General features: G+C 41.8%; 1 protein-coding gene across 8 annotated transcripts in view; it reads right to left on the bottom strand.

Moving 5' to 3' along the window:
* Nucleotides 1-18528, bottom strand: part of HIVEP2 (HIVEP zinc finger 2) — a 196715-nt gene that overhangs the window by 9453 nt on the left and 168734 nt on the right. For all 8 annotated transcript variants that reach the window (XM_047770061.1, XM_047770063.1, XM_047770065.1 and 5 more), the window contains 5 exons: nucleotides 16096-16140; nucleotides 9836-15389; nucleotides 8568-8722; nucleotides 4745-4920; nucleotides 451-552 (listed from right to left, as the gene is read on the bottom strand). In XM_047770061.1, coding sequence (XP_047626017.1) covers nucleotides 451-552; nucleotides 4745-4920; nucleotides 8568-8722; nucleotides 9836-15001 — 5599 coding nt within the window. In that variant the 5' untranslated portion in view covers nucleotides 15002-15389; nucleotides 16096-16140. The remainder of the gene's footprint in view (nucleotides 1-450; nucleotides 553-4744; nucleotides 4921-8567; nucleotides 8723-9835; nucleotides 15390-16095; nucleotides 16141-18528) is intronic.

Raw genomic sequence — 18528 nt, 5'->3', positions numbered from 1 at the left:
AGGTCCAGCGGAGCCTCAGGCTTTCAACCGAGGTGATTGATTGGTTCATTTTTCCTACTAGAGTTTCTCTCAATAGGAAAAATCGGACGTTAAAATGCTTTTTGAACTTCCCAAAAAGTTTCATAAAACTGCAACCACCATCACAACTTGAGTGCAGTCAGATCTCCTTTATGGTTCTAGACAGAAGTATTTTCATAGTAAGGCCTTTCCACCCCCTCAGTCAGAACTGAGATGCACTTCTCAGTAGGTTTCAAGTGATTTAATGTGTCAGACTTTTTTTTTTCTATGTTTAGTATTTGTTAATGTGTCAGACTTTTTTTTTTCTATGTTTAGTATTTGTTAGAATGAAATGCGATCAGTTTTTTCGAAACATCTAAATTTACTTTACTACCTTGGTCACAAAGCTCCAGTATGCATAGGAAAGAGGTCAATCAACTCAATTATAAATACCTGCTTCCTCAGTTTCTGTATCATCCACTGATGTCATGGAGACTCCCAACTCCAGGCATTTCTTCATGTGTGCTTTAGATTTCATATGCTTCGTTAGGTTCCCTAGAAAACACAGCCAAAAAAACTGGTTAGCGAAACGTGATGACTGCTCCAAAATTTAGTGTGAAATGAACTCACTTGAGATAACAGAGATTTGCTTCTACCCACTGCCCCTTGTCTTAAGCTTAAGAGGAACAATTTGGTTTCTGAAGATATCAACTCCAGTCAGCTTCAGCTCAGTCTCAGGTTTTCCTCATTCTAGAAGATCTGCAGAGGTTGAGGATCACATCTTTCCAAGAGTAGGCTCAAGAATCCAAGGCTTTCCTGACTGAAGAGGGATCTAATATCTTGGCTCTAATGAGCCAGCCTCTTTGGAATCCATATAAACAGGGTGACACAAGCTGGGTCACTACTGCCAAAAAACTTCAGAATGAAATGTTACTGTCAACACATCCCCTGGACCCCAGACCTTCTGGCATTGACCATATAAACTTGCAGGATCCTCATTTGTCAGAAGGAAAAACACATACAAACTAATATTGGGCCAATCCTGTAAATGAATTCAAAGACCCATACAAATACTTAATTAGCAATCTACTTACAGGGAGCATTAGTCTCAATATTTAGCATCTATTTGTCTGGCATATATCAGCAAAGATTATGACAGCAGTTTCTAAAGTTCTGGAGCAACAATATTCCTTTTTCTTTTTCTTTTGTCTTTTTAGGGCCATGCCGGCAACATATGGAGGTTCCCAGGGTAGGGGTCCAATTGGAGCTGTAGCCACAGGCCTACACCAGAGCCACAGCATCATGGGATCCGAGCCTCGTCTGGGACCTACACCACAGCTCATGGCAATGTCAGACCCTTAACCTACTGAGCTACTGAGTGTGAGGCCAGGGATCGAATCAGCACCTTCATGGATGCTAGTCAGGTTCGTCAACCACTGAGACACGACGGGAACTCCATATTCCTTTCTTAATTTATCTTGAGACTCCCACTGTTCTAAGAAAAAAGAGTTTTATGCCAAGTATGTACTATGATGATGCTATAGATAGGTACAGCTGCCCCTTATGTAAACCAGTGTGGTACAGTTGGCCCTCCCAATCTTCGGCGTCAGCATTTGCAGATATGGAGGGCTGAGTGTACAATTATTTGTGTGCATAAATACATATGTGTGTGTTTCTACAGAGTTATTTAAGTGCCATATGGAATGTGAGAAATTATGAAAACATTGATCCAATCACTTTGACTTAGGATCTCTGAAATTATATATATATTATGCCACGTCACATGTATAACTTAATCAAAAGAGATCCAGGAATGAATTCAGTCGTAAGGGCTATATTATCATCTATGCTGCTTCAGTAACGTAGCAGCAAATGCTTTATTTTTTTTCCTCTCTTTTTAGGGTCACACCTGCAGCATATGGAAGTTCCCAGACTAGGGGCTGAATCGGAGCTGCAGCTGCTGGCCCAGGCCAGTCACAGCCACAGCAATGTGGGATCTGAGCCGCTTCTCACCATATGACCTATACCACAGCTCACGGCAACACCAGATCCTTAACCCACTGAGTGGGGTCAGGGATTGAACCTGTATACTCATGGATACCAGTTGGGTTCATTATCTCTGAGCCACAATGGGAACTCCCAGCAAATGCTTTATTTTTAAGAGTAGGCGCACTGATTCTAGGTGGAGACCCAGCCTCCTGAAATAGTTTGTTCCCCTTGAGGAGTGTTTAGCTTACTATTAATGTAATATATGAGCCACAACGGCAAACTGGGACACTGTTGTTTATTACTTTATTTATGTTAGTTTATTTTTTTACTTACCATTTGGCTTATGGCTTATATATCTATACATTTTATGTGCTATTTTGATAATGGCAAACACAGAAATATTTCCTCACCCCTATTACCTTATTTATCAAAAAATTATATCTATCACTTTTCTAAAGATCTCAAAAATTTCTATAGACAGATCATCCAGAATTCGAAAATCTGTAAGTCAAATAAATAAATGTAGAAATGACTGGAAATCATTTGCTTCTGTAAGGGTGCAAGTACTCTGTGTGTGTAGACAGATGTAGATGTTAGGTATGTTGAGATAGTTTATTTACATCTCCAATGTGTTTCTTCTACATTCTTTTTTCCACCTGCTTCAAGCAGGCTCTGGGCTCTTGTCCTCAGGGTAGGTTTGTAGTTAAAAGCCTGCCTCAGAAACAACCTTACCCTGGCTTTGGTTTATTAGTCTTGAATTTCCAGAGGGGAGCAGGATGGCAGAGGGAGGGCGCCTGGAGAAGTGACACAGGCACAGATTCTGAGCTTGCTTGACATGACAACAAGTACTTCAGCAGGAAGTGAAAACTGGAGAGGGGTTTTCCAGAAAGATTTGCTCTTTTTAAGATCCCAAGACATTTGCACTTTCCCAAAGGGTGACAAGGAAACTCCAAAAATGACCAAGAATAAATTCTTTCCTGTTAAAACTCAGAGACCATGGTTCAGAGCCAAATTTAATGTGATAAAAAAAAGAAAAATCTAGCTATGGGACGTTTCTTCACACAGTGTTTCAGACAGTTATACCTACAGCCAATTCACATGCTCAGTGAATATCAGTTGTGATGGCTGGTGGATTTGCAGTGTTTCCTAAAACCAAAGTTTGTATTTTCTTATCTCCCAGGGAGTCTCTCAGTGAAGTTCTACATAAAAGGCCTGATTGTGCAAAAGTGGATGGTATTTAAAGGACCTTATGTTTATCTCCTTTGAAATGCAAATGAACATTCCCTCCTCCCTTTTCTGGCTTCAAAGAGGCATGCTTGTAATATAAATATCTTTTTAATAAAGAAGAAACAGATATGTTGAGAGGCTACACATTTATACTTCTGACAAACACAAGAAAGACAATTTAGGATTCTGGCTACAAGAGAGAACAAGTACACTTTTCTGGACCGAAGACCATCTTATTTGATATTTATTTTTCTTGACGGGTAGTGGAGTGGAGTGGAGCAGATCAACTGGTATGCAGATTTAAAGTTAAAACATTGACAACAACAAAAAGACAAAAGACAAAAAAAAATTAAAAAAAAAAAGGAGTTCCCGTCGTGGCGCAGTGGTTAGCGAATCCGACTAGGAACCATGAGGTTGCGGGTTCGGTCCCTGCCCTTGCTCAGTGGGTTAACGATCCGGCGTTGCCGTGAGCTGTGGTGTAGGTTGCAGATGCGGCTTGGATCCCGCGTTGCTGTGGCTCTGGCTTAGGCTGGGGGCTACAGCTCCGATTCAACCCCTAGCCTAGGAACCTCCATATGCCGCGGGAGCGGCCCAAGAAATAGCAACAACAACAACAAAAAGACAAAAGACAAAAAAAAATTAAAGTTAAAACATTGGCAAATGTTAGTGTGAGGTTTGTGAGGGGATGTCTATAGGATCCACTAGTCCTTCCACAGTAAGTAGGACAACACACTTCTATCGAAGGCAAACCACCTCTAATTCACCACTGTTTACATCCCGAGAACACTGGGTTTATGAGCATCTTCATCCTTTTGTAAAATGACAGAAATATAATTGAAGCAACCTTCTTGTATGAAATATTTTCATATAAATCTACCTGTTAAAAACAGATTTTTTTTAAAAAAAATACAGAATATCATTTCAAGGCAAGTCCTAGTTTTATGAGATTAATAGTTATGGCCTGAGAGTAAGAAATTATCTCTGTGCTGATAAATACACCGAACACAAGCTATCAAATTTCTCTGCATAATTAATGCAACTGTGGATGGAGGAGCCCACCTGGGAGTCTGTGGGTCTTTAAATTATTTATAATCTTGAAACTGACCATGGACACATGTTTTCTTCCCAGTTGCTGCCTTGGCTTTGCTAATACAACCACACGGATTACCTCCCTACAGCATTTCAATATCGGTGCAAAGATTCTCTAGACAACATCACATTTCCAACATGAAGAAACAGCTATCCGGCAATTCTTAGCCACTTCCTTTGAGACAGCTAGCCTGGACCTATGTCTATAGCTCTTACTTAAGTCATAAAAGGAGCCTTACTGTCTCATGTACATCCTTAGACCACTTACATGAAGAGGAAAATACATTTCATGGGGTCAGATTTTCACAAACAAAATCATCTAATTATGGATGACAGTTAGTTACAAAATGGTATTCAGAATTGGAAGTAGCCGTTAAGAAAGTATTTTTCCTCTAACCAAAAAAAAAAAAAAAAGAAAAAAAAAGAAAAATCAGACCTGTACCTTTTGTTTTGAAGGCGAAGTTACATAACTTGCAAACATAAGGCCGGACATCAGTATGAGTGCGGATATGCTTTTTGAGCATGCTTGGTTTCTTACAGCGAATTCCACATTCTTCACAAATGTACTTTCCACGTCCACGTCCTCTGACATATACGTAATCTTCATTTGACTTATACCTATCAAAAAACGGAAATCCAGTGTCTTCCCAAATACTTTAGCATACTGTATATTAAACTAAAAGCGAGTCATCTGCATGACTAATTTTTAGGAGGGTCTCTTACAATTCAACTTTGTTTCTATGAAGCCTAAGAAATCTATGCAGTAAATGCCTGAAAAAGAACTATGTAACGGATTTAGCGTTATAAATAAAAGGTAATTATTTTCTATGTAGAGTTCAAAAGGAAATTGGCTCTTTATGAAGTGTAAAAATATGGGCTCCATATAGATGTTCAAATGGCCTTATACAAGCCTCAAAGAGCGGCAGAGCTGTGCCTCGATAATTTCGGATTCTAGTTTTACCTTCAGCCAAGAGAAATCCAAAAAGTTATACCAGCATTTAAATCATCACATATCATTTGTTAACATTACATCATCTAAGATGTGCATGCACAACATACATACCCTTCTAAATTGGCTAGAATAAATATAACTGATTACGGAATTCTTCACTGCAAGTTTCTACTCTATTTTTACAACCCTGGCACGAGAGACAAAATTTTCTAGCTTACACAGGCTGAGCTGAGCTCACCAACTGTTGTCTACAGATTTGATCTGCTCTTCCCAGGGACCATGAGTCTGTGCTCAAGTGAAGTCTAAATTCAAGTGGCTTCTGGAAGGTTCTGTTACATAATGAAAACTAGAGGTTCTATTTTTCAATCAAATTTGCACTTGTTTCTGGAAGGATTTAATAGGGAGGTTTGAAAGGGTGTCTGAGGTCATTTAGTTTAATCGAATCCGTTAGGTGAACAAAGTCTCAGGTATTCAGTGTCGTAACCAATGGAAGAAACATACCCAGTGCTCACCATCACATTTTGTTTAGCATATAAGGAAACACGAACTATCATAGAGTACAGTAACATTCTACTGAATAATTCAATGAAAATCTTTCTCTCTTAAATCTCAGGCTAGAATTACGGGTCTAATGTCTTAGAAAGAGATTCCTTTCAAAGGGTCCTTTTTATAACTTTGAAAGGTAAAGTGACATACAAAATGCCCTTATTCAGTGTGGACTGACTTAAAGGCACTAGATTTACAGGGTTTTTTTTTTCCACCTATTTTTTTTTTTTTTCATTCTAAGAGCATTAAACATTGCAAACGTCTCTATTTTGTTCTAGCTATTCCATCATCAGGAATAAAAGCAAGTTCAACTTCAATTGTCCGATCCACTAGAGGATTTTTAAGAGAGAAAATCCATCCAACATATTTAAATATCATCTCTGCTGTGGATGCTATTTAATCCTAACATTAGCTTGTTTTTGGTCTGTACCAATCCAGGTGAGAATTGAGTCGTGTAAAAAATATGAATAGTTAATTTTTCATGCTTTTTGCTCTTTTAATTTTTTAATTCCCTTTACAAGAAATTTTCAACATCAATTTTTTTCTACAAAACTACTTTGAACTTTATCTTTCATCTCACGTGGTCTTTTGCAATAAAGCAGAAAAGAATCTAAAGATGCTAAATATCTTTTGCCTTTTAATTTCACTATTCTCTGCCCCAAACTGGAAGAAACTACCTATACACTATAGAAATAACTTCCTAGAAAGAAACTTTTCTTCAGGAAAGGTAATTTAATACTGTGGCTCATCATCATACTTGATGGAATATACTTTTTAACTTTCAAATGACACTATTCTTAATGTCTTATCTGATTAACTTGCTTCCAGAATGAAAACAGAGTAGAATTCTGTATAAAACATAACTGTATTAGAAAAATTTAACAAATAAAACATTTACCCTTTAACAGTTCTGCAGACTCATGAATCTACTTGATACAAGAATAAATGAATTTTGAAAAAATAATTGAAAGATATGTTAAATTAAATGACTAAGTCTATGAAATAGATAATAGAAGAAATATATGCACTTAAAATTTTGGTCAGTAATTCTTTTATTTTTATTTTTCATAGGGCCACACCTGAGGCACATGGAGGTTCCCAGGCTAGGGGTCAAATTGGAGCTGCAGCTGTCGGCCTACGCCACAGTCACAGCAATGCCAGATCCAAGACACATTGGCGACATATGCCCCAGCTTGTGGCAACGCCGGATTCTTAACCCACTGAGTGAAGCCAGGGATCAACCCGCATCCTCGTGGATCCTAGTTGGGTTCTTAACCCACTGAGCCACAACGGGAACTCCAATAATTCTATTTTTTAAGTTATCGCTTTGCAATTGCCAAAATGAGAGGTGGCAACACACTGCTTGGAATAAACAGCTGGTCACCACCAGGCAGAAGCTGGATCACAGATTAAAGAATGACTGGGACATAACCTATAACATGGGACAATGAAAGGAGGAGGAAATTAAACATGGGTGCGGTCCTTTTGGATCATCAAAACACAGCAATATACGTTCACATACGCGCTTTCACTTGTGTCCTTCGTGAGTGGAGATGGGCTCCCCAAAGCATACAGTGACTGTGAGGATCTCACTGATCTAGTTCAAGTGCACTGCTATGAAGAAGCTGCTGGATGTAAGAGGGTGGGTTCAGTCATGGGGACCTCTCAGTCTCTGAGGAAAGATGAAGTCTCTATTTCTCTTGTTTGTGTTAAAAGATAAGGCATGTCACAAAATACTGAGACAGGCTTCATGACTGCACACAACTGTGGTTTTAGTGGTGAAAATACCAGGTATTTACCTATTCAAAGCGGGCCAACTCTACAAGGGAATCAACTTTGATAACCCATCTCCAAACTGCTAAATTCGTGTGCAAAATATTTGCTATTCCATGTTACCAGCCATTCCACATGTTCTAGTCAAACAGATAACATTATATTGTCCTCCAGATATTATTAGAATACATTCACGCTCCTGGAAAAAGGTAAATTCTAGATCTGTTGCAGAGATAAGGAGTTACATCACAGTACCCAAATGCGGTTATTTTTGATTTTAAAGAAAAATCTGGGCTTTTTCTCCTACGTGCCTAGATTGAGGACATCTATCAAAAACTAAAACCAGACCCTACACTAACATGTAGTTAACAAATTCATTGAACCTAATACTTGAGTCTCTGCAACTCAGAATTCAACATTTAAAAAGAAATTCCTAAATACAGAGAAACTGTCATAGACCAGAGAAGTTTGGGGAAATGTGACAACTAAACGCATTGTGGTGCCCTGGCTTAAATCCTGGAACAGAAAGAAGATGTTGAAGGAACTGGTGAAATCCCAATAAGGTTGGGAGTTTAGGTAATAATAAAAGCAATAAAAAAAACTATTATTTTGAGTCATACATGAGTGTGCATGATTGCATTTCTATAAGCACAGAATAAAAATAGTCCATTAACAACACAACTAAGTGTTGTTAACGGACTTAGATGACATCAAGAGTCCAGCAATTTAGTTGATTTTATACTATGTTAAAGGCATGAAAATTTAAGGCAGAAGTTTCAACCATATTCAGTTGGGACATTTTCATTAAAAGAAGTCACGAAAACAAGGGCACAAGCTCATTGTTTATTATCAGACAGACTTCAGAAATGTGTCGAGAAAAGGAATTTGCTTAATGCCTCCAACCAGAGGCTAACAATGTTTTCCATGCAGACACCCAGGACAATTTACTCTGGCTTTTAAAGGAATAGTTTATATCACATGTATGTTTCCTTACCCTCCTTCGAAGATTTTAATTCGAATGGGTTCAGTTTGTTTGGATCCAATATCCTTATCTCCATGAATATCTCCTTTCCCTCTTTCCTTTAAGATATTTCCCACTAGTTTCCTTTCTAGTTTGCTGCCAAATAAAAAGGACGCATCGGGTTTCATCTGTAGGACAAAAAGAGAGAATCATCTTGTATGCATTCTCTAAAACCTCCAGGAAGCCCACAGATCCCCTTCTTTCACGGTCTCTGAAAATCAGCCTAAACTCTATGCTGCAAGGCCATAGGTTGGCTACATAAAATAAAGGACAACAGGGATAAAATCCGAAAAGAGTGACAGTTTCTACAGAATAAATTCAACATTCTGTTAAAAAAAAAAAAAAACTTGCAAGACTCCACTTGTACACTCTGCAACGCTAAGAAAAACTTTAAAAACATGATCTGTATTTTGAAGTAATGATTCAAGCAATCTGTTCATTCAGAAAATACTCTAAAAATTATTAAAGAGCAATAGTAACTAAAATAAGTCAATATACTTTTTATTTTATATATTTTATCTTCTCATAAAGCCTCCATTTCCCTCTTTATTAACATAGTGTAAATTTCAAAGTGGCCCTTATTAATACTTTTACCTGAAATAAGTAAATATATTTTGTATATTTTATATTCATCTATCCTCCACGTACCTTTATTCATTTAGCATAAATTCCAAAGAGACCTTTATTAATAGTCTTATAATGTTACTTGTAAGGCAGTAAATTCAGGTAGGAACAAATGGGCTAATCCCTTGGAAAAGTGCGTTTTGAGAGAAATATACTGGAAATAAATTTTAAGGAAAAAGCATAGTCAATGGGAACACCCCTCACCTCCAAAGCCGGCAAAGTTCAGTTCTGACACCCTGCCGTCTCTTTCCTGATCTTTCCTTTCCAGTATCCACGCCCTGTTCTGCATCCTCATCTCACAGTTTCCTGAATTCCTCGCATCAAAGGAAAGCTGCCATACCAGGTCACTAACACCGATCAGAAGGGAGAGGAACTCAAAGGACTAAGTCCCTGCGGTAGGATTTCATAGCACCTGGCAGACATACTTCATGCTTGGGACTTTCCTGAGAGCCTCTTAAGTAAGTTCACAGTCAGTAGGTAAGGCCTGTCTGCAGAGGCCTCCCCCAACTCGGACCCTCATGTTACATGTGTTTTTCAGCCCATATGTCCTTCACTAGGTAGTCTGCTCAGCAATCAAATCCACAACCCAGAATGCTTTCTGAAACAATGTTTGTTACCTGAGCAAACTGCTTCCAAGCACTTGATGACGTAAGCTTGCCGGTTCCAGGCCTATGCATAGCAGCCAGAGTATAAATTTCTGCGGTGATTTTTTGCTTGGACCTCAGAAGAGCCAGCGTGGTCTTGGTGTTCAATCCTGATGGGTTTGGGTTACAGGAACTAATGCACCATGAAGCATAAACCGAGGACTTGAAGGTGGCCTGTTGCACGTAATTGGGTTTTGTATAATTCAAGAAGCACCAACTCACAGTCGTTGTTGTCCGCAGACTGGGGAACTGAAGAATCTGCTGGAAATCTGCCACATCTGTGAAAAGAAGAGTTGAATTTGCTACTTTCCCACTTGGGCCAGAGGCCCTGTGGACCAGCATGCTAGCAGGCAGCTTCTGGCCCTTGCCTTGCTCTTCGAGCTGACTGTCCCCAGGTGGCAAGGAGGAGCTCTGTGGGCTCATGCTCATATCAGATGCCGTCTCATCAATGTCTAATTCATCTGAGGACTCTTTGCTTTCTGAAGGCCGGATGGACTTCTGCCCCAGAGGCGGGGCCTTGGAGCTCGGTGGGAAAGGCTCCCTCAAGGATGCGCTGGCCGATGGATGGTCTTGAGATGAGGAGGGCGAGAGCGAGGAGAAGGAAGATGATCTTGATGGCAAGCCATCCTTGGGCTCAGAAGCACAGCCCTGTCGAACCAGCTGGGGTTTCTGTGGGCGGGAGAGATCCTTTTTGATGTCTGAGTTGGTCAGCTCCACAGCACTGAGCTCCTCCACGATCTGTCCGTACATCTTTTCTTCTTTGACCCTTTTCTGCTGCTTTGTTTCCATGAAGAGCTCTAAGCTGCTGGCTGGCGAGAGCATCCGCTTGCTGCCTCCCAGGGTGGCCACGCTGTCAGAGGTGGAAGGTAAACATAAGGGGATGGAGGATTCTAAGCCCAGGGGTAAGGTCTGAGGTACTTTCCAGATAGGGTATTTTTCCAAGCCCGTGTGCTGGCCCAACACCTGGGCAATGTTAAACCCGATCCCCTGCATGGCTGCGTTGGTTACCAGTGTTCTTTGGGTCACATTCTCGTCGACTTTGCATATGACGATGGCCGGGCTGTTCTGCCCAAGTATCTGAGAAATGCTTGTGTACATGACACTCCCATAGGACGGTACGTGGGTCTGGATCCTAACCGGAACCACTGTTCCTGGTAAGGACTGTAAAGGCCCAGCGTTTGCCGAGGCGAAATCTTCCTGAAGGACCGACTCGGAGGGAGTATCTGCTGACTTGGTGCTCTGGTCCAACGGAAACTTTGGAAGAAGGTTCTTTGAGTGTAGCCCTGATGTTCCTGAATAACCCGGGTAGGTTTGCTCTTTCGTGTGCGTGTAATCAGCGGATTTCTTTCCAGTGTGCTCTGCCACAGGCTCCAGGGGATAGCTGGGGTGCATTTCTGCCTGGAAGGAAGGCTTGCCATAGCTCTTCGGAGGGTGCTGAGCAAGGGGATGGGGGAAGTGTGCCTGCCACCAGGGGGGCTGCTGAGCTGGTAAATGAACCATACAGACGGTAGGGTATTGAAACTGAAACAAGGCGTTCTGGATCGGAGAAAACGGAATAGACTCTTGATGTGGAAATAAGTGTGGCTGTTCAGACAAGTGCTTGCTTGTAATGTAGGATGTAGGTTGTATCAAAGGATTTCTCAGAGATTCCTGACTGTCCAGGTGCATGATCTGCTGCTGGGCCAGGTGGAGTGGTCCTGAGCTCAGCTGGGCACAAGGACCCACAACCTGCTTCCCTGGATCCTCTGCCTGAAGAGGAGGGAGCACAGAGCACGGGGCGTGGTGCCATGTGGACCTGAGGCTGGCGTGCAGATGCTCCAGCTGTTCCTGCTTCACCAGCTCCGCACCGACCTCTCCCTGGGCGATCTCCGGGGAGCCGCTGAAAGAAGCCTGCCGCACCAGAAAGCACTTCTTCCTCTCCCGGGAGGGGGACAACGTGGAGGCCGAGGCCCCTGCCACTGGAGCATGGGACAAATTCCCATAATCAAAAGATTTGCTCCGAATTTCTGGGACTTCGGCTGGGTGAGGACAAGGCATCTGCTCGGACGAGCAGCGTCGCATCTCCTTTTGGTGGTGGTGGCCAGGGACAGACAGCGAGTAGGAACCAGCCGGAACGGTCAAAAACTCCGAGTGCTTCCCAAACTCATCCTGCTTGGGAGGTGCCCCAAGCTTCATGGTTTCTTCTCTATCGAAAGACATGGAGAAACTGGAGCTGTGGGATAAGTTACTTTCCTGGCTAGGGCTGCGGGAGAGGCCTGTGCCCGTGGACTCGAAGCTGGATTCCCCGGAGGAGTGCTCCATATCCGCGAGCCGCAAACGCTTCTTTTTGGGCGGCAGCTTCTCTGCTGGAAGTTGGGAGAGCGTCTCGCTTCTCTGGGGCCACTGAAATTCCTCCATGGGCTTGTCTGGCTCTTTACTCTGGCCTTCTTTCTCCTTCTCTGGCTTGTCGGGCTCCTCGGTCACGCGAATCTCGGGGACCTGGATGTTGTGCTGGCGCACCAACCGGGGCTGCGCGTGGTAGGGCTGCTGCTGGCCGGGCTGCGAAGGGGATGGTTTCGCCCCCGCTTCCGCGCTCTCCCCCGGCGGCGCCCACTCGGGGCTCACGGGGGCTTCCGAAATCTCACTGTCGCACGTCTCAGAAGGTGACGAGGCTTTCTCCTGGGCGCTGGCCGCCAGCTCCGCAGACTCGGACCTCTCAAATGAGTTGGGTCGGCTCAGCGAGTTCGTGTGCTGAATCACAGAAATCACATTTCCGGGAGGTTTTCTGCCCCCTACGTCTGACAGCTTGTCTGAATCAGCGCCTGCGGGGGACTCCTCTGACCCAAGAGACGGACTTCCGGATTGCAGCGGGGGTCGACACGGATCGAAGCGCTCAGAGTGACCATGAGAAGGGTTCTCCTGTCCAGCCAGCATGAACCCACTCCTCGCTCCTTCCTGCAGCTGCAGTTTGGGATCGTAATCTGAGGTTGTGATGCCCACGGGCGTGCTGACGACGCTGCTGCAAATCATGGGGGTGTCCTCCTCATCCCCTACACTCTTCTCTTTCCGGCGTTTTCGATTTTCACACGTAGTCCCAAACATGGTTGGCACTCCCTGAAGTGGCACCGAGGGATCCATGAAATACTCTCCACCATGTTTTAAGGGGCTGATGCAAGAAATATCCCTATAGCTTTGCTTTGGCGTCTCAGAGTCCTCCCACTTCTTATAGGGCTTCCGACAGACGTCGTAATCGTACCCAACCCTGTCCCCAGGAATCAATTTCTTTTCCTTCAGGGATGAACCTGTGATACCCTTGGACATCCTGCCGTGGTGTTCTGCCTCCACGTGCCCCTCCTGTACTGAGGGCAGCTCGAAAGCTGCTTGTCTCCTTAACATGCGCTGAGGGGCTATTCCTACAGTCCCTGGGTAGAACACATCATCGGAACCAGTCATCCTTTCATCAAATGAGTGACTTCCTCTCAGAGAAGGAGGAAGACTTAAATTAGTTGCTGAAGAAGTTGGCATTGAGTTGCTTCTAATCAGGGGTGAAGAGTCAACAGGAGCTTCTAGGAGGATTGGGCTGCTACCTTGGAAATTGGCTGGATAAAGTTTTCCTTCATTCCTGATAGATGATGGAATAGTCTGGGATTGTCGTGACTCACTGTTGAATTTAGCGGATTTCAGCATGCTTGTCTGACTGGGGTCGACTTCTCCCTTGCCTGGGATCAGCTGTGAAACTGGATCTTCAAAAATCTTGACATCTAGCCTGGTGTTTACATGAGGTAATGATTCCATGGTGCCCTTCCTACCCATCGTGGCACGCTCCTGACTCGTGGTTGTAACACTGAGTGTATTTCTCGGACTGAGCCGACAGTATTTTCCAAAGATGATTTCTTCATAAGACTTTGCATTTGTGTTTGGAGGGCTAATCTGCTGCTCTGCACTTTCTGAGCGGGAAAAGTAACCAGAGTCAGTGCTTCCTTTACTGTGCGGGCTCAGAAGGTTCAGAGATGGCTCAGAATCTTGTCCTTTTTTCTCTGACAGTCTTAGTGCAAGTTTCTGTTTAACTGTGTGAGAGTCATCAGGCTTAGTATTTAAAGACGGGTTTGATAGCATATCAGAACCAATATACGGAGAGCTCTCATTAGGTAAAGGAATCCCGCTTTTGGGGATAATCAAAATCGGCACCTTCATCGGCCCTCCCAGTGATTCCTCCAGTGACCCATGATAGCCACCTCTGCTGGCAATGTCCAAAGGGATAGGTGGCCCAGGACTCATTTTGTCAGGGGCCTCAACAAACAAAGAACTTTCCTCATCTGTGTCTGTACTCTGTTCACCATCTGAATGTATTTCTGCTTCTACGTCAATAAACCCGGCCTCCAGGTCCAATTTAGATACAGCTGACTCTGTGAAAGGGACTAATCCTGCCTTAATGGCATGGGCATGTGACTTCCTGTGCTTGTACAAATTGCTCTTTGTCTTGAAAGAGAAACCACAAGGTATACATGGATATGGCCGCTCACCAGTATGGGACCTGATGTGTTTTTTCAGTACGCTGGGTTTGGCACATGCCCTGTTGCAGTAATGGCAAATGTACTTGCCGGGCTTCTTGGGTTTGTGCTCTTTTTTGTGAGCATCTTCAGACTGTTCAATACTTTTCTGGGAGTATTGGCTATAAGCAGGGTTCAGACTTGAAATCTTTTTTCTGGGATAACCACCACTGTGGCCGTGTATAGGAAAGGAAAATAAGTCCTCGGAGGCAACAGGTGGCAAAGGGCCAGGGAAAAGCCACGGAGGGCCCTCGAGGCTCTGATGTGGCTTGTTGCTGTGCATGACCCCCTGTGGCAATGAGTGCTGAGGGAAGGAGAGTGAATGTTGGCATGAATAAGGACTCGGACGGTGTGGTGGGTATTGCTTCTCTGTGACTTGCTGTGCCACTTCGCTAGGTGAGGCCAGTTTCCCAGAACCAAAGAGTTGTGCTGACACCGTGTTTCCTATTTGCTCAGGATCTATTTGCGGTTGCCGCTGTCCTTCTTGACTGCCAAAAGTGCTCATCTTAATAACAGCTGATTGTTCCTGTCTCCATCTACTGGATGCTTTATCAGTTTCTCCAGACCTTGAGGTAGCTTTTTGTCCTAGAGCTGTGTCCCCAGTGTCCATTTTGTTACACAAGGTCTTAAGGGCTAGTTCGCTTGAAAGCTGTGCAGACGCATGGAGTGTCTTCAAAGCGGTGCTTTCTCAAAGCCTGCTTGTTTCCATGTTCCAGGGTGTCTGCAAAACTTGCTGAGTACGCCTTCTCTTTGGAACCTTCACTCCCACCCCGCAGTCTATGGGCATTAGATGGTAATGTCCTTGGACCGGGGCTATAACACAGTTCTCTTCATTGTAGAAATGTCCATCCAAAAGCTAAGTGCAAATCTATAAAGAATTCTTATGGCATTTGAATATTTTCAACTAGGATGAAGTTGGGATGATGAATATTCTAGGAGAAATTTTGCCCATCAACTAGAGCAAAGTTCAATTGCCAGTTTCACTAAAATAAAATGGTCTGAAAGAAAATGAAACACAAAGAGATTGTCATAACAAAGTGAGAAACCAAAACCAATCCTAAAGAACCTGCCTGAAATTGCATAAATTGAAAATGTTTTTCAACTCTAAGACATCCTTTTTATAACTATTACATTAAGTCTACAATTAAAGGTTATTAATTTCAAACTTAGCATTAAATCACAAGCATAAATCTCTTCAATGCTTGAATTTTGGTCATCCTTTTAAATATACCTTAATTTTGAGCAGAAAAGTATATAAAGGAAAGCTTGCGATGCATACTATAAGCTTTTGATACATACTATTTATGAAATTGTAAGATTTTTAAAGGTTTCACTAAAGTCAATTCAGAGCTGTTTCTAACCAAGTTTTATGACTTACATGCTAAGTGTACTACATATTTCTCTATATAGATGTATTTTATAGATTAATATAAAATATATATTAAATGTAATTTATAAATATATATAATATGCTAATATAAAATGTTATACATATTATACATAGTGTTAATATAACATACAAGTATATTTTATAGACTAAAAGCAGTAATTAGCAGTGATTAGAGCTAACGAAGGCTGGAAGAATCAATGATTGTCACAGAACTTTGGAAAAGGCAGAAAAGTGCATATAAATAAAATGGTTATAAAACCATTATATGGACAACAAAATGTATTTTGGGGACAGTTAAAAAATGCAATGATTACCTGAGTGGTTTAGAGTTCTCATGGGCATGATTGTCTCACTGCTTCCTGGATAGAAAATAAATGCAGTTAGGAAAGGCTGTTCTATTAAGCTATGACACTGTTGTATAAAAACACCAATTTAAAGTTCATTTTATATATAGGGCTCACCATGTTATGGGCCCTAAAAACCCAGCAAGTTTTAAAAACAATTGGATTTTAAGTGAATTCTCAATTTCTAGCAAGTAATTGCTTTAGAAAACACTACACTAAAGCAGGAAACCTTGTATTAATTGACACTATGCTCAAAAAATAGTCAATGAGAAAAAAATATAAAAATGTCAGAGAAATATTTTCTGAGATATATAAGATTAATATATTAAAACATCTTAGTTTTTTTGACCCAATAAGCCTGGTTCTAGTTCCTCAAATACCAAAAATTTGGGAGTGGTGGTCTTTTAATTTAATCTATAGATTTGAACATTTAAAAGAATGCTCTTTTTAGGAGATTTGCCTGACAGCAAAGCAAAGGAGTCCTTCAGATGACTCTGAATGGCTCAGGAAAACTCCACAATTTAGAAACTATCAGATTTTAGGTGAACACTCAGTTTCCATAAGGGAATGGACATTGTAGGACTCAGAGGATTCTGAGAACTTTAATGCTCAATTGTATCAATTATGGTGAAAGCTGAGGTGTTTCCTTGATTGGCAATGTAACAGTGCTTATCTAGCTAGGTAAGAAAGTTCATGCCCTTTGGCCCGGAAGTTCCATTGCTGGAAATGTATCCTTACAGGTGTAAGATATGAGTACAAGGATTACCTTGGTAAATTATGGCTCAGTCATAAAACTCAGCCATTTAAAAAAATTAAGTACAGTATTAATATAAAAACTCATTCAAGAAGATAGTCATATTGAATGTTAAAAAAAACAAAAAACACTTAATGCACCCTAGAATGTATTTATAATCCCAAGAGAAACAAGCAATAAACCAAAAATTTCTGCAAGGATGCCAAAGAGCTTTTCCATTAGTTAAATCACAGAGATGGAGCCAGGGAATAGAGGAAAGGACACAGGAAGGGATTTCTACTCAATCTTATGTAATCTTTATTTTTGTTTATTTTTCTTAACACAAGCATGTTCAATTTTTTTTTTTTTTTGGTCTTTTTAGGGCTGCACCTGCAGCATGTGGAGGTTCCCAGGCTAGAGGTCGAATCGAAGCTGTTGCTGCTGGCCTATGCCAGAGCCACGGCAACGCCTGATCCAAGCCGCACCTGCGACCTACACCACAGCTCAGCAACACCGGATCCTCAACCCACTGAGCGAGGCCAGGGATCAAACCCCAAACCCTCATGGTTCCTAGTTGGATTTGTTTCTGCTGCGACATGACAGGAACTGCCATGTTTTAACTAAAATATTGCCTCCATGCAAATGTACTGTAATTTCCCAAACTAAAATTCCAGTATTGGTTTTACTTCTGTGACCAATGTGCTCCCTAATATAGAATGCTACCATAATGACGATAGTAGTTGCACTCAAAAAGCAGGGAAACATGGAAATTCCCACAGGAACAATAAATATTTCAGATGAGAAATCAGTAGCCCCCAAGTATTTGTAGCAAGATATCTATAATCAAATGGAAGGCCCTTTTGCTAATAGTTAATAATTAGCAATCTAACATAATGCACACTAGATATATGTAAAGCAGTGGTCAGAATAACTAGACAACAAGCACATTAACTTTGGTTTGTTAAAAAAGTTTGATGGGAGTTTCCATTGCGGCTCAGTGGAAACAAATCTGACTAGCATCCATGAGGACACAGTTTCAATTCCTGGGTTAAGGATCTGGCATTGCCATGACCTGTGGTGTAGGCTGAAGACACAGCTCAGATCTGGCATTGCAGTGGCTGTGGTGTAGACCAGCAGCTGCAGCTCCGATTGGATCCCTAGCCTGGGAACCTCCATAGGTCGCTGGTGCAGCCCTAAAAAGACCAAAAAAAAAAAAAAAAAAGTTTTACTATTGAATTAAATTTTGCTCCCACAGTGATCTTCCTATGCATCCCTCTATGGGTGAAGAGGCAAAAACTGAAAGGGAAGCGAGGGCTTCATTAGACCTCAATGCAAATTTACTCTAGTCAGTTCTAGCAACCATACTAACAGGAAAAATAAACAATGTCAAGCCCAAATTGGCTGAATTTTGTGTTTAATTAGCTCAATCTTTAGGGTTCATGTAGACACAATCTATGTCAGACCTTTAGAGGTGAACAACACCTTCTAAACGGCACATGTAGTGTATTGCCCATGCAAGACGGAAACTTTTGCAAGTCTTTATATTTAATTAGGAGTCAGAGCTTGAAGTGAATAATCTCTTTCTAGGTTGCTTTTTTTTTTTTATCATGGTATTGATCTAAGTATGCAATTCTCTTGCTAGTAATAACAAGGATAGTGGCTGTTGTTTA

This window comes from Phacochoerus africanus, chromosome 2 (assembly GCF_016906955.1).
Source record: "Phacochoerus africanus isolate WHEZ1 chromosome 2, ROS_Pafr_v1, whole genome shotgun sequence".
Classification (NCBI taxonomy): domain Eukaryota; kingdom Metazoa; phylum Chordata; class Mammalia; order Artiodactyla; family Suidae; genus Phacochoerus; species Phacochoerus africanus.
This window is presented reverse-complemented; position numbering and strand designations above follow the sequence as displayed.